We start from the raw sequence: 15,645 nt of genomic DNA, 5'->3' as shown, positions 1-15,645 counted from the left end.
CTCCATCTCTGAGAGGTCAGGAAGGATTAGGACAGAAGCCAAAAGGCTTCTCTGGCTGTGCTTGTACTCAGGAGCAGAGCAGTGTTAATCCTGGTCTAAAAAGAACTTTTCTCAAGGCAGACTGACCAGAGAGAATCCCAACATCTATCTGGGGCCTTTCCCAAAGGGAGGGCTGGGAGGGCAAACTGACAATAATTAGGATGGAGATCTGATATTTCATCCCAAAAGTTCCTCCAGCCACACAGCCCATGAGAACATCAAGCTCCAAGCAAGTAATAAAGTGACTCACATGTAAATATGAAATATCTTCTAATTTATTGTGTTATATTAAAAAAAAAAACAAAACAACAACAACAACAAAAGTACATATTGCAAACATCAACCATACACTGAAATCCAGCTGAAGCTTGTTCTGTGCAGAAGTCTGGACAGGTGGGAATGATTGTACAGAACAGGAATTTGCTGTTGTCCATAAAACAATTCCATTAAGACTGAAAAGCTTTGCTCTAAGGTAGGATGGGAGTTTGGAGCCTTGCCCAGGTGCTCTGGCTCAGGGGATCCAAACCTGCCTTGGGGAAAGTGCAGGAGCAGCTGCTTTGGTGCTGCAGGGAGAGAGGTGGGAAGGGAACACCAGGGCTGGTCCCTGTCCCCTCCTTGTGCAGCCCCACCCGGGTCAGGAGCTGGGAGGGGACAAAATCCCTTCCCCAGGGGGACTTTCCTCAGCTGCCCTGGGCTGTGCTGGCACTGCTGGTGCTGGGGAATGGAAGCAGCCAGCTCTGCTCTCCCTGGCACTGACAGGCAGGGAAGGATCATCTGAAGAGCTGCTTGTGCCCAGACACCTGCCCTGAGCCCCAGCTGCACCTGAGAGCTCAGAGTAAAACCACTTAGAGTAAGGAGGCTCAGGACTGAGAGCATTTGTGCAAGGGCATGACAGGTGTGCCCAGAGCAAGGACAGGGACAGCAGGTAAAGGACAGTCCCCAGGACAGCACAGCTTGGCTGCAGCACTCCAGCACCCTGAGGGTGAGCTCAGGAGTGAGTTAAGGCAGAGTCTGCCCACAAACACAGTAACAAAACTGAAATTGAAACTTGAACTCTCCTGGAGTGACTTTGCTAAACCAACAGCTCTACAAAGCACTGTACAAAGATTAAAAACAGCCCTCCCCTGGTTTTTAAGAACTTAGTTTGCATAACCTGGAAGGGAAAAGCCTGAAGCCAGTTAAGGATCTATTTACAGAGAAGTTAATCACGTAGCTGTGACCTGTCAGGTGCTTAGTACTGGTGTCACCTCCTGGGGCTGAAGCTGCTGTGCCCCACAGGACTGGATTTGGTCAGCACAGGCAAGGATGAGCTGCACTGAGGCTGCTGGAGAGCAGCTCCCAGCTGCAGTGAGCAGGGTTTGCTGCAGGACTGGTGCTGGTCCCTGTTCACCCTCTGCTGAGGCACAGCCTCCCCCCAAGGGCAGCAGGGCTGTTCCAGATGCTGAGCTGCCCAAAACAGCCCAGCAATCACCAGTACATGTCAAAGCACACAGTGCTGGAGAAACAGCAGTCCTGGAGCTCCCTGCCTCACCCTCAGCTTATCCCAGCCCTGAGGGGAGAGAGGCACTGGCTCCTTCCCCCTCTGCACTGCTCCAGCCCCAGAGGGTGCTGCAAACAGGTTAAGAACAACTCAAACTGGAAGCCCTGAGGTGTCAGGACGGAGTTGAAGCTGCTGAACCCCAGGGAGACTGTGGAGCTCTCAGGGAAGAATCAGCAGCTGCAGGAGAAAGAGAGGAGACAAATACAACACCCCCACCTGCCACAGCCAGCAGCAGGGTGAAGTCTTTGGTTACTAGAAAGATGGCCTCAGATTAAATTGGAAATCTTTGAGCTTTACTTGATGATCCAAAATTGTACAGCCACTTCATGGTGTGTTTTAGCCTCTACCAACAAGCTCTGTGGAACACAAGAACGTGGCTGGTGCTGCTGCAGCACCTTTGGTTTTTACACTGTTCCCATGTCCTTAGCCCTGAGCCAGGAGCAGGGATCCTTGGAGCAGGAACACAGAGCTGCTGCTCCAGAGGAGTGTGGCTGTTACAGCCAGTGCTAAATATTCCAGAGAAAGGGTCAAAAGAAACTCTAGCCCAGGGCAGAGTGCTCTGGTGTCACCCACAGGTGCTGTTGCAGTGCAAGTTTAACACTTCCTACCTCAGGTTTCTCTCCCTCCCAGGACCGGTGACCTGAAGTGTCACAGCTGTGGCTCTGCTGCCAGCCCTATGGAATGACACCCCACCTCCCACCATCTGCCACTTGACTCCACAACAGGCAACAGGAGACAAGGAGGTAGATAAAATATTCATTGACAAGAGAAAAGCACTTGTAGAAAACCACAGTGCAGTGGCCTTCTCCAGGCTCTGCCCTTCCACACACAGCTGCCATGGCTGGGAAGAGTGGAATACAGGGATATCTGCCTCTGGGTCACTGCCTGCTCCTGTTTCCCCTCACTCAGAGCAAGGCAATGCTCCTGCATCAGCTCCAGAGGGGAAGCAGGGCTCTGCTCCCCACCAACACCCCCAGCATGGGGGGATTGACCCTGCTGTGACTCCTGGTACCTGGCAGGCTCAGGCTCTGGGCACTGACCAGTACCAACACTACTCCTAGGGGAAGTAACCGTGGACAATTTGCTCCTGATTCTCCTCCTTTAGGAGGAATTTTAACCTTGAACCGTAGGGATAAAACAGGGATGGGTGTCCCCAGCTCAGTGCTACAGAGACTCCACTGAACCCTTGGAGAAGCAGAGCTGTGGGGAACCTGAGGGAGCAGCCTCTGCTCCCTCCCACTGCTCTGAGAAGTCCTTCTGCCCCCAGCAGTCCAGGAATCTCATCAGCCTGTGCCATTTGTTCTTTGGGGAGTCACCCAAGGCACTCCCAAGCTCTCTCCCAGCAGCCCAGGGTCCAGGTCCCTGCCTTTCCCCCCCAAGCCCAGGAGGGTCAGGGAGTGCCTGGAGGAAAGGAGGATGTCTGGCTGACCTTTTGCTTGTTGGTTTGGTTTTAAAGTGCAGGATCATTACCAAAACCACAGGAAGCCAGTCCTCCTCCTCTCCAGCACAAAACAGCAACGACAAGAGTGCTAAAAATTCTGGGCATTTCTCCAGCTGCTCAACAGGCCCTTCCAGGCTGCCCAGTAACCTCGCCCTACAACTACAGCATTTAAATACCCCAAATAACCTAGAGTTTGTTACAAATCCCAATTTACAGAGTGTGCTGGGCAGGAGCTGCCCTGCCTGGTCCTGCTGCAGGGCAGCCCCTCCTCCCCAGCTCACTGGTGCAGGTGGGCCCTGTCGTCGGGGCGCTTGATGTGGATCCTGCGCACGCGCTCGATGCGCTCCCGCTCCTCGTCCTCCTCCAGGTGGTGGGAACGCCCTGCAGCCCCTCCCGTGGCTTCCAGCAGGGCATTGTCCGGCCCCCTGCCGTCCTGGGACTCGTACAGCAGGATGTTCAGGGTCTCCTCGTAAATCCTGGCTTCTGGGAATTCCACCTGGCAGGTAGGGAAGAGAGGGTCACTGCCTGCAGGCACCAGGGATTCCTGATGGCTGCTGTTATTACCAGAAATCCTTTCAGGTACAATCCTTTCTATTCCATTTTTTGCTTCCAGTTGGGTTTTTACCAGAGCCAGGCAGATCCCCCCTGGGAAAGGGAAGAAGGAAGGTGTGCCATGGCTGGATCCCTCCTTACATGGGGGTGGACAAACATGGAATGCTTTGGGTTTGGGAGGGATCTTAAAGATCATTTAGTTCCAACCCTAGATCATCTACTTGCAACTCCCAAACCCAAACATGGTTAAATGCACAAGTTTGAAGATAGAGCTGGACTGAGCACTATGGAATATCCCAACTGCCCTGAGCAGGCAGCTCCTGCTGTACCCCCAGCAGGAGCTCAGGTGCTGCCCCACTCTCAGAGCATTGATTACCCCCCAGAGGTGCTGAACAATGACAAAATGCCAGCCTGCTCAGCTGCCAGAGTGCCAGGCTGGAGCATTCCCAGCTCTCCTGTACCTTGGTCTGCTTTTTCTCAGTGGCATACACGATGGAGGTGCAGCAGACCTCGGCGATCTTGCGGCCCTGCCCGTAGAAGGACCAGCAGCAGATCTCATCCCCAATGACATCCTTGATGAACAGCACCCTCCCGTTGAACCTCAGGGACAGCTTGTCAAAGAGCTCAATGTTCTTCAGCATGTTGTCATCAGAGTTGCTGTGGGGATGGAGGCAGGAGCAGGAATTTACACAGAACATGGGAAGAGTGGGAGCAGTGAGCACTGACAGCCCTGAGATCCCAGATTCCTGTGTCACAGAATCCCAGGATTGTTTGGGTTGGAGGGACCTTAAAGCCTGACCTTGGACACTTCCAGTAGAGGGGCAAACCCAATAAATTAATTATTATTTCACTACTAGAGGCAGAAAAACCTGAAGCAGCAGCAATGCAACAGCAACAACTGTGAACTGTCCAAGGCCATTTCACCCAGGTGCAAAATCCTATCAGCCAAATCAAACTGAGCTCAGCACCCTGGATGGGCATTGATATGTCATGAAACTAGAAAGGGAATAAGAGGACAAGGCCCCCAGTTTGATGATTTCACCACTCACTGAGCTCCCTGTGTTCAACTATCACACTGCAATACAGGGGAATGCAGACAGCACTTGGCCAGGAACCTCTGCCAGCTGCACCTAAGGATTAGAGGAACTCCTCTGGCACAGAAATAGCACAGGCTCATCCTTCCATGGATGGCAGCAGAACTCTATTCTGACTCCAGTTTGAAATTAACTGGGAAAAAATGGAGTGCCTGCCAACACCAATCTGTCATCGGGTCTGGGGAAAGAAAAATGAAAATTTTATAGTGGGTTTTAGTCTATGAAAAACTTCCAACAATTCCAGCTGAAGTCACTTACCTGGTGTAGGAATATTTGTTGTTGCTTCTGTTATAGAGCAGCTTCACTGCTGGCTGTAAGAAACAAAGCAGAGGTGAGTTCCAGGGAGCACAGCCAGAGCTGGAACCTCAGCTCAGCCCATGGCCCCACGGAGAAGCTGCAATGACAAATTCCCAGTGGGATTTTGGTGGTGTTATTGCTGCTGCTGCAAACCTGTGCTGCACAGGTTGGCAATGGGGCTGGAGGGATCCTGACCCCTTCTGGGACTGGATCCTCATCTATTCTTATCTTCCCTCTGTATTATCAGTACGTCCTGCCATATGCAGGGAAACCTTTCACTATCCCAGGCTGCTCCAAGCCCTGTCCAACCTGGCCTTGGACAATTCCAGGGATGGAGCAGCCACAGCTTCTCTGGGCAACCTGAGCCAGGGCCTCACAGGGAAGAATTTTTTCCTAATATCCCACCTAACCCTGCCCTCCTTCAGCTCAAAGGCAACACCCCATATCCTGTCACTCCATCCCTTGTCCAGCTCTCCAGTTCTCTTGGAGCCCCTTTAGGCACTGGAAGGAGCTCTGAGGTATCCCCAAACCCTTCTCCTCTCCAGGCTGGACACCCCCAGCTCTCCCCATGGCACATCCCAGTCTCTCTCACCTTGTTGGAGGTTGCAATCAGCTTCTGCTCCTCCTTGGAGGAGGTGATCACCGGGACCTTGCAGAAGGGCTCATATGCATCCTTGTTCTGTGGAGCAAAAGCCAAAGAGCAGCTGAGTGACAGCAGGTCCCAGACACAGCCACATTCCCTGGGAATGATCTCTGCTGTGGGGTCAGTGTCCAGTCTGTCCCTGTGCTGGTTTCTGGGGTGTGGCTGGCCAGGCACCACTCTTCTGGGAGCACCTAAGGTGTCCATTCCTACTCTCCACCATTCAATGTCCTGTGCCCAGTGAAACAGCAGGATCTGGAATGGGGCTTCTCTCAGACAGGACATCAGTGACAGTGGCATCAAATTCAAAATGGGAACCTCAGAACACAACAGGACTCCCAGCAGCTCTGGAAAGACGCAGCTTTTCCTAGATGTAACCAGACTCCAGCAGACATCAACACAAACCATTCCAATTTCCATCCCAGCCTCCAAACTCCCCAAGTGAAGACCATGAGAAAACCCTGCTGTGCCCAGATGCTGCTGCCCACCCCCTGAGCCCCGTGCCCACCTGCAGGGCTGCCTGGCATTCATCCACCAGCCCCTGCACCAGGTAGTACTTGGCCTCAGCCAGCAGCTCCTCGATCTCGCGGCGGCTCTCGGGCAGCGGCACGGCCCCGTCCCGCAGGTAGTTCAGGATTGTCCCAAAGTGCTTCCCACAGCGGTCAATCAGGATCCAGCCTGGGGACACAGCAGGGACAAGCTGAGATCAATGGGGCAAAAGGTTTTGGCAGAGTAAATTGGTGAAGGATAGGATGGAATTGGGAGTGGGAGGATGGAATGGGGAATGTGAGCGGAGGGTGTGGCACGGCTGGAGATTAGGATCGTGTTGGGGAGAAAATCATGGGATGGTTTGGGTTGGAAAGGAATTTAAAGATCATCCAGTCCCACCCCTGCCATGGACAGGGACACCTTCCACTAGCTCAAGTTGCTCCAAGCCCCATCCAACCTGACCTTGGATACTCCAGGGATCCAGGGGCAGCCACAGCTTCTCTGGGCAACCTGTGCACCCTCACAGGGAAGAATTCCTTCCCAATATCCCACTAACCCTGCCCTCTGGCAGTGGGAAGCCATTCTCCCTTGTCTTGTCCCTCCATGCCCTTGTCCAAAGTCCCTCTCCAGCTCTCCTAGAGTCCCTCTAGGCACCACAAAGTGCTCCAAGGTCTCCCTGGAAGAAAAGAGCTACAACCAAAGCTGTGGGTGCAGGATCCACATTTCACCTCTCACTGCTGGACCCTGGAAAAGGCAGGCAGTGCTGAGGCTGGAGTTTCCCTGAGTGAACAGATGGCCACTCTCACAGGCTGAGCTCAGGAATGCAGCGAGGAAACGCTTGTGGGGAAGGAGTCATATTTTGGACAAATAAGGAAAGTAGGTTAAAGCAGCCCCTGTGTGTTCTACATGAATGGAATTACAAGGAAAAGTCTGAACATTTGGTTCAATCTGGAAAGGGAATATGGCTCTTTCTGAGGGAAAAGGCTCACTCCAGGCTTCCCAGCTCCCTCATTCCTGCTGTCCACAGACAACACAAAGTGTGCTCCAAGTGTGATTTTACAGGCTGGAACAACAAACTAGAGACAGAAATGATGGAACAAAGGACTGATCCAGGCTATTGGCTAATCCAAGTAGAGCAGAAAAAAGCGCATTTGGCAGTGCAGAGTGTGGAAAGCAAGAAATGCCATTTTAGTGGGAGATTTAGTGGAAGGTGTCTCTGCCCATGACAGGAGTGGAACAGGGTGAGCTTTAAAGTCCTTTCTCACCCAAACCACTCTGGGATTCAATGATGAAGAGGAAGCACAAGCCATGGTAATAAACCAGGACATCCATATCCCACAAATGCAGCTGCTTCCCAAGCTCACTGGAGCACACAGGAAGGTAAAGGGCCAGCTGAGAGCAGAATTACCATCCCCAAACTCCTCTGTGACTCCTCGTAGGCTGCAAAAATCTGCTGCAACTTTGTGTTTACAGATGGTGAAACTGAAGCAGAATTGCTCATTTTCATGTGGGGATGAGAAAAACACACTTCAGCAGCATTGCAAAATCTGAGTGACCACTAAAAGAGTTTTAAAAACCCTTCTGTCTTCCCCAAACAGCCCAAAGGAGATGAGTCACAGGGAAGTGACCCTGCTGCCACTTGGCCACAGCAGAGCCAACAAGTGGGCTGAAGTCTTTTAGAACTATTTTTTAATTGCAGTGCTCCAAAAACATCCTGTGATCTATTTAGGAAGGGACACAGAATCCATGGGCTGTATGGAACACAGAACCATGGAATGGTTTGGGTTGGAAAGGAACTTTAAAGTTAATCCAGTTCCCAAGTCCCTGCCATGAGCAGAGCCACCTTCCACTGTCCCAGGGTGCTCCAAGCCCCATCCATGGTCTTGGACACTTCCAGGGATGGGGAAGCTTCTCTGGGAATTCCATCCCAGCACCTCACCACCCTCACAGGGTGGATTTCTTCCCAATATCTCATCTATTCCTGCCCTCTGGCAGTTTGAAGCCAACCCCACTTGTCCTGTCACTCCAGGCCCTTGCAAATATTCCTTTCCCATTTTTTCCCAGCTCCTTCAGGCCCTGGAATCCACACTTAGGTCACTCCAGAGCCTCCCCTTCTCCAGGTGAACAATCCCAGCTCTCCCAGCCTTTCCTCCAGGCAGAGCTGCTCCATCCCTCTGTTCATCCTGGTGTCTCCCCTGGACTCTCCAGCAGCTCCAGGTCATCCCTGTGCTGGACCAGCTCTGCAGGTGGGGTCACACCTGCCTTTGCCCATGGACACAATTTAGGAAATTCATCTTTGTCTTACAAATTCTCAGGGGCAGGACCCAAACACTCCAGCTAAAACCAGAAATTTTCCAACCTAGCCCTGGTAGGTGAAACAGGAGCCTGACACTGGACACTGCCTGAGCTCCACTCTCTTATCAGCAGCAGGACCAGGAACAGCTTTCCTCATCAACAGCAGCAGGGAGACAGGAAAAAAGAGAAATGGAAATGGGTGGATGCACCTGGAAAACTCACATCCTTCTCCCTGCTCATTACCATGCAAAGAAAATGTTCCAAATATGCTGATTTGCTGCAGTTCATCAATAATTTCTAAGATGGAAATAATCATTACCACCCACAGCCAGACTTTTCCCCTCCAGCCTGAGGAGCAGCAGGTTGGAATTGTTGAGCTGGGAGGAGGAGCTGGGATCTGAATCCCAGACACAGAGCAGGACCCTGTGTGCCACATTCCAGACTGGTTAAACCCAACTCCTTCCACTTGCTCCCCAAGCCTGGCTTCTTTTCCTAAGAAACATTTTGTTTGGTGCCAGGTTTTGGGTGTGAGGAGGATTTTGAAGAATTCCAGATAAAAAGTGTTTCCTTTAGCAGCCCCAGTGCTATTGTCCCAGTTTCCAGGCAAAGGGAGATAAAGCAAGAACTGCTGCAATGGGAGTGTCTGTGTTACAACATACAGGAAGTATCAAATTCCTCTTAAAATACAAACTGCTTCCATGGAACAATCCCACACAGACACTGTGGGAGTCACAGCAAAACAAACTTGGGATTTTACATCCCAAACATGATATTTTAGGGGGAGAAATTCCAATTATCCCAAGATTTGGGGGTGCAAGCAGCACCTGCACTTCCAGAGCCTCTGAGCCCTGGCAATGGGATGTCCCAGCCCTCCTGTACCTGCCCATCATCCCTACTGGGATCATGCCAAGGTGAGTTTCCAAAATGAATTTGGAATTTCCAATCCATTTCCAACCATGGGAAGTCTGGAATTATCAAATTCTGTGAAGCAGCTTCAGGGAGGGACAGGAAGATCCTCCTCAATTTTAGCAAGGGGAGAGGGAGGGCTCACAACATTTCCACTCTTCCAGTGTTCCCAGCAAAGGTGTTGACTCCCATTTGACATTTTTTTTCCCAAATTTGACCCACAGACTGACTTTTTTTATGCAACCTCCATGGTCTGTATCCAGGATAAGTATCCCAGAGCCCCTTTGATCCAGAGCCCCAAATCACAACATCCACATTCCTGCTTTATCCTGGCCTGGAACAACACAGCTTTGTTTTCCCCAGCTTAAATATAAAGACTTCTGGCTAAACCAGGAATATTCAGCTAATCAGGTTGTATTTTTTACATTTTTTCCTTCAAATCCACTTCCTTTTATCTCAGGAAAGCTTATCATAAACCTCTAAACAGAGTATTTTGAAGTACTCAACACTCAGTCCAACCCACCTCACCCTGGGAGGTATTTTCTCTATTTTCAGCAAATTCAAACAAAATTTTCAAACAATAATTAACTAATCCCAAGGGAAGTGTTTGAACCTCCAGACTCAGCTTTGCAGAGGCTGTTGTTAAAGACAAAAGTCCTTAAATATTGTTGTGGGTAAAACATCAGAGTGAAAATAAAGCTGAGCTTCCAATTAGAACTCTGACACACCAACAATGTGACATAAAATTCCAAATTTTCTGAAAATTCTGCAATTGTTCTGTTTTAGGAAAACCAGTTATCAACAGTCCCACAAGAAAATAGTTTCATTTTAAAAAATCAGCTTTTAACTCACTAATCCCTATGTTCAAAGCATAGGTAGTATATTTTTTTATTAGTTTTGTATTTTATTTATAAGGAAGGAGACAAGAAGAGAGAATGGCATTCTGAGCTTCCAAGAGGATACACAAATCCCAACTCAAGGATCCCTAATTCCTACTCCCACCTTTTCCCATGGCCTTCAGAGCTTTAGTGTCAGTATTCTGAAAGGAAAAGATGCTCCAGGTGCCACCTGGGCCTGACAGGAGCTTTGGCATTTCTTAGTGTCCTTCTGCTGCTCAGGAAACCACTCAGGCCATCCTTGTCTTTTGTTCCACGTGTTTCCCAGCTGTATAATTATGGAATCACAGAACAACAGTGTGGTTTGAAGATTATATAATTCACTCCTTGCCACGAGCAGGGACACTTTCCACTAGCCCAGGTTGCTCCAAGCTCTGTCCAGCCTGGCTTGGGACACTTCCAGAGATCCAGGGGCAGCCACAGCTTCTCTGGGCACCCTGTGCCTCAGCACCCACACAGGGAAAGATTTCTTCAATATTTAATCCAAACCTATTCTCTTGTCCTGCCACTTCAAGGCCTTACAAACATTCTCTCTGTCATTCTTGTGGCTTTTTCAGGCTCTGAAAGGCCACAATCAGATCACCCCACACCTGCCATTTGTCCAGGCTGAACAATCCCTTGCAGGATTCATCCAACCCCACGAACACAACTTCTCTGAGCTCTGTGCCTTTCCCTGCCCAGCAAGGACACACAGGGTGCTGGGAACACCCCAATCCTTACCTTCACTGTCTGTGAGCACCTCCATCCTCCCACTGAACATGGCCTTGAGCATGGTGTCCTGCTTGGTCAGGGTCTGCATGGTGGTGTAGTACAGGGCCCCCCCCACGTTCAGCTTCACGTACTTGGAGCTGGGGCTGCTGCCCTTGAAGGACGTCGTGCGCGTCGCGGCCGCCGGCACTGCTGAGCTCACCACGCTCTCACCCGACATCTCTTCCTGCAAGGAAAGGCATCCCAGCTCTGGGGAGCAGCTCCCAGCCCAAGGAATGAGATCCCAGCCCAAGGAATGAGATCCCAGCTCAAGGAATGAGATCCCAGCCCAAGGAATGAGATCCCAGCCCAAGGAATGAGATCCCAGCTCAAGGAATGAGATCCCAGCTCAAGGAATGAGATCCCAGCTCAGGGGAGCAGCCCCCAGCCCAAGGAATGAGATCCCAGCCCAAGGAATGAGATCCCAGCTCTGGGGAGCAGCTCCCAGCCCAAGGAATGAGATCCCAGCCCAAGGAATGAGATCCCAGCTCAAGGAATGAGATCCCAGCTCAGGGGAGCAGCCCCCAGCCCAAGGAATGAGATCCCAGCCCAAGGAATGAGATCTCAGCTCAGGGGAGCAGCCCCCAGCCCAAGGAATGAGATCCCAGCTCAAGGAATGAGATCCCAGCCCAAGGAATGAGATCCCAGCCCAAGGAATGAGATCCCAGCTCTGGGGAGCAGCTCCCAGCCCAAGGAATGAGATCCCAGCCCAAGGAATGAGATCCCAGCCCAAGGAATGAGATCCCAGCCCAAGGAATGAGATCCCAGCTCTGGGGAGCAGCTCCCAGCCCAAGGAATGAGATCCCAGCCCAAGGAATGAGATCCCAGCCCAAGGAATGAGATCCCAGCCCCAGGAATGAGATCCCAGCTCAAGGATGGACTTTTTAGTTCAAGAGAGCAATTCCCAGCTCAAGGAATCAGCTCCCAGTTCAAGGGAGCAGCTCCCATTTCAAGAGTGCAATTCCCAGCTCAAGGAAGCAGCTCCCAGCTCAGAGGAGGGCTTCTCAGCTCAAGAGAGCAGCTCCCAGCTCAAGGAATGAGATCCCAGCCCAAGTCCTAGTTCAAGAGTGCAATTCCCAGCTCAAGGAAGTAGCTCCTAGCCCAAGGAAGCAGATCCCAGCTCAAGGAAAGACCTCCAATTTCAAGGGAGCAAGTCCCAGCTCAAGGAAGTAGCTCCCAGCCCAGGAGAGCAGCTTCTAGCTCAAGGAAGGAGCTCCCAGCTCAAGGAAGGACTTACTAGTTCAAGAGTGCAATTCCCAGCTCAAGGAAGCAGATCCTAGCTCAAGAGGGCAATTCCCAGCTCAAGGAAGCAGTTTCTAGCCCAAGGGAGCAGCTCCTAGCTCAAGGAAGGATTTATCAGCTCAGGACTGCAGCTCCCAGCTCAGGAGAGGAGTTTCTAGCTCAAGGAAGGAGTTCCCAGCTCAAGGCAGCAGCTCCCACCCTGGCAGTGGGACACCTCTGCTCCTCCCTTGGCTCTTTGTGTAAAGTTCTCAAGTGTTTTAAATGTTTCACTGTCAGCAACTGAAGGACATTCCCGGACACAGCCCCCTTTTTTTTTTCCCTGGGAGAAACGCTGGGAATGCTGAGCAGAGTTTGCACTGCAAAGCCACAACAACTGCTTTCATTTCTTACACAACTCTGACAGCTTAAAGCTCTTACTCCACCAATAATCTGGGATGGAATTGGGCAATTCCCAACACACACAAGTGGAGCAGATGATTCCTGTGAGTCCAAATGCAGGAACCAACAGATTCCCAAGTGCAGAACACCCACAGGTTTTCAAGGCTTTTTCCCTTGGAGCAAACAGGGAGAGCACATGTGAGCTCTTTCCTGCTCTTCCTGCACCTCCAGCCACATTCCTGTCACCGAGTCACACCGGCACAGGCACACGATGGCTCAGCACCACAAATGCCCCCAGAGCCGATAAATCCTTAATCTCTGGGAGCCTCCGTGGTTCTGTTTTCCCTCAGGATGGGATAGGGTGGGATAATTAACCCCTTCCATCCCTGCTCCTCCAGCTCGCACGGCTGGGGGATGAGCTGAACCGAGAGGTTTTGGTTTCATTGTCATGAAACTCGCAATGAGCCGGAGTTGGGGGGTACAGGGGAGGAACAGGGATGCAGAGGCAGCAGCTGCAACTCACGCTCCAGCTCCCTCCGCTACCGGAACATCCCAGCTTGGGTAGGAAGGGGATTCCAGAGGGGATCAGCACCCCAAACCCCCGGGCGCAAAGCGGAGCGTGACCCCCGCGACTGCCGGGGCTCAGACTGCCCCGGGACCCCTCGGGGCTGGAACAGACCCCAACCCGCCCCTGGGGACTGACACCCCCCAACACCCGCACGGCCCTCGGGGTCAGAGCCCCAAATTCCCCGCGCGGCGCTGGGCAGGAGCGGTACCCGCATTCCGCCTCCTCAGCCCCCGCCATGGCCCTGAGCCCCCCGACCCAGAGTCCCCTCAGAGCCCCCTCAGCCTCCCCACAGCCGCCAAGGCCCGGAGCCCCTCTCAGCCCCCTCCCCACTCCTCGTTCTCCACCAGCTCCCCGCCCCTGCTCCCCGGCGATGCCCGGAGCCCATCCCCGCCGTGCGGCCCGTCCCCCGCCGCCCTCTCCCCGCTCACCATGAACGGCGCCGCAGCCCCTCGGACCGAGCGAGCGGGAGCGCCGGGCGGGAACTTCCGCCCCTCGCTGGCTTCCGGCCCCGCCCGGGTGCGCCCCCAAACCCGTCCGATGGCCCGCGGGGTCCCTCGGGCTCTGCGTGCTGCGCCGCCGCCTCACGGGCCGGGCTGAGCTGGGCTTGGCCCGACCCGCTTGGGCCCGGCTCAGCCCGAGCTTTCCGGTACCAGCGGGACGCAGGGCCGGCTGTTCTCCCTGCGCCCAGCCGCTGAGCGGGCCGGCGGAACGGCAGCGGCGGGGCGGGTTGGCGGCCGGACGGCGAGCGCGGACACGGTGCGAGGAGGGGGCTGCCGCCGCGGCCTGGGGAACCGGGGGGAACCGGGAGGAACCGGGAGGAACCGCGAGGAACCGGGAGGAACCGGGGGGAACCGCGAGGAACCGGGAGGAACCGGGGCCGCTCCGCCCGGCCCGGGGTGTGTCAGGACCAGGGTGAGCGCCTGGGGCTGCGGTGGGTGAGCGGCGGGGTGGGAGCCTGGGCCCGGGGGGTGGCAGAGAGGCCGAGGGGCCTCTGTGGCCGCTTCGCTCGTGCCTTGGGCGAGCCCTGGGAGCTGCAGCCCAGCCCGAGGGATGCGGGTGGCACCCGCTCCGGTGGCGGGTGGCTTTGTCCTTCCGTGCTGTCACACGCGGAGTTATCCCTCCCCCCGGCTGCCCGTGCTGGTGGCCGCCGCCGAGCCGCGCTGCTGCTGCTTCTCCTGCCGCTTACCGCCTTCCCTGCGGCTGCAGCCAGCTGTAAATCGGGTCGGAAGGACTCGGAGCTGCAGAGGCAAAGTCTAAACCCCCAAATGAGCCGCAGGGAATGTGCTTGTCCATGCAGGAGCTGCCCGGAGCCTCTGGATGGGGATCATGTGCGTGTGTAAATGAACATCACACGCTTCCCTTGAAGGAGTGACCCCTCAGGTGAGTTCCTTGTTGCTGTTTGTAGCGCTCTGGTTGACCCTGGGTGGTTTATTTGGTGAATGGCAATAAATCAGTGTCCCTTGTGCCCTTTGCCTCCTGTCCCTGGCTGGGGAGTTGTTCTTATCTGTTACCAAGGAAAGATCAGAGGCGGGAGAGGGGAGGTGGAGCACAGTGTCAAAAACACTGATTTGTTTATTTTTCCACTTAAAATCTCCCAGCCTGCAGCAGGCTGTGGGTTGTGCTGGAAAGATTCCCTGCCAGTGTTTTGTGTCCCTGCTGCAGCCCCATGACAGTCACTGGGTTTTTTTATTCCCACTTTTCCCTGCACTGTCAGATTCTCCCCTCCATCGCAGTAACCCAAGAACTGCCCTTCTCTAGGTGCTTTTTCCACTCTGCTCTGGCTTTGCAGGTGTTTGCTGTGAGCATCCTTTGCTCCCTGGGAGGTTGCAGCCATGTTCAGTGCCAGCCAGTCCTCCAAGGCCCAGTTCCTGGACAAGGCCAGGCAGGCACGGGAGGAGCGGCGGGAGCTGAAGGAGAGGGAGAGAGCTGCAGTGCAGCTCCAGGCTCTGGTCAGGAGGTTCCTGTGTCGTTGCCACCTGCAGAGGGAGATCAGGTCTGTGGGATTGGTGGGATTCATGGGATGGATTGGTTTGGAAGGGGTATTAAAGCTCATCTCATTCCAAACCTCTGCCGTGGGCAGGGACATTTTCCACTTGCTCCAGCCTGGCCTGGGCACTCCCAGGATTGAGGCAGTCACATCTTCCATCCTCATAGGGAAGAATTTCTTCCAATATCCCATCTAACCCTGTCCTATGTCAGTTTGAGTCCATTCCCCTTTTTGCTGTATCCCATCTAACCCCTGTCCTATGTCAGTTTGAGTCCATTCCCCTTTTTCCTTTGTAAAAAGTCTCTCTCTGTCTTCCCTATGGGCCCCTTCAGGGAAAGATTTATTTTCTCTATGATTGCTTTTTAACTCCATGTTTTTCCCTCTTTGGTAGGAGAGAGGTGGAGGATTTCTTTGAGACAAATGAATGTGGCTCAAATAAAAGAAGTGCCCTGTCTGTGTTCAGGATTGCCAGGAAGCTGCTGTTTGTGTTCAATCCCAAGGAGGACAAGGAGGTGAGGACACTGCCCTGACATC

At 53.2% G+C, this 15,645-nt stretch overlaps 2 protein-coding genes across 4 annotated transcripts in view; one reads left to right on the top strand and one right to left on the bottom strand.

Annotated features, from left to right (window-relative positions):
* Nucleotides 1-292: 292 nt before the first annotated feature.
* Nucleotides 293-14,441, bottom strand: KCTD10 (potassium channel tetramerization domain containing 10). Of its 2 annotated transcripts, none has more exons than XM_079322583.1 (7): nucleotides 14,311-14,441; nucleotides 10,910-11,123; nucleotides 6,112-6,281; nucleotides 5,556-5,642; nucleotides 4,925-4,977; nucleotides 4,034-4,229; nucleotides 293-3,516 (listed from the first exon to the last, which is right to left on the bottom strand). In XM_079322583.1, the coding sequence occupies exons 2-7, from the start codon at nucleotides 11,115-11,117 to the stop codon at nucleotides 3,298-3,300; spliced, it is 933 nt and encodes a 310-aa protein (XP_079178709.1). In that variant the 5' UTR covers nucleotides 11,118-11,123; nucleotides 14,311-14,441; the 3' UTR covers nucleotides 293-3,297. The 2 variants fall into 2 exon arrangements, with proteins under 2 accessions (XP_079178709.1, XP_079178708.1); XM_079322582.1 differs by lacking the exon at nucleotides 14,311-14,441 and adding an exon at nucleotides 13,553-13,864.
* Nucleotides 14,368-15,645, top strand: part of UBE3B (ubiquitin protein ligase E3B) — a 19,735-nt gene continuing 18,457 nt past the window's right edge. For both annotated transcript variants that reach the window (XM_079322510.1, XM_079322511.1), the window contains exons 1-3: nucleotides 14,368-14,504; nucleotides 14,914-15,117; nucleotides 15,503-15,623. In XM_079322510.1, coding sequence (XP_079178636.1) covers nucleotides 14,957-15,117; nucleotides 15,503-15,623 — 282 coding nt within the window. In that variant the 5' untranslated portion in view covers nucleotides 14,368-14,504; nucleotides 14,914-14,956. The remainder of the gene's footprint in view (nucleotides 14,505-14,913; nucleotides 15,118-15,502; nucleotides 15,624-15,645) is intronic.

Source organism: Erithacus rubecula, assembly GCF_903797595.1.
Source record: "Erithacus rubecula genome assembly, chromosome: 19".
Lineage (NCBI taxonomy): Eukaryota > Metazoa > Chordata > Aves > Passeriformes > Muscicapidae > Erithacus > Erithacus rubecula.
Note: the sequence above shows the minus strand (reverse complement) of the source record. Positions and strands in the feature narration are given on the sequence as shown.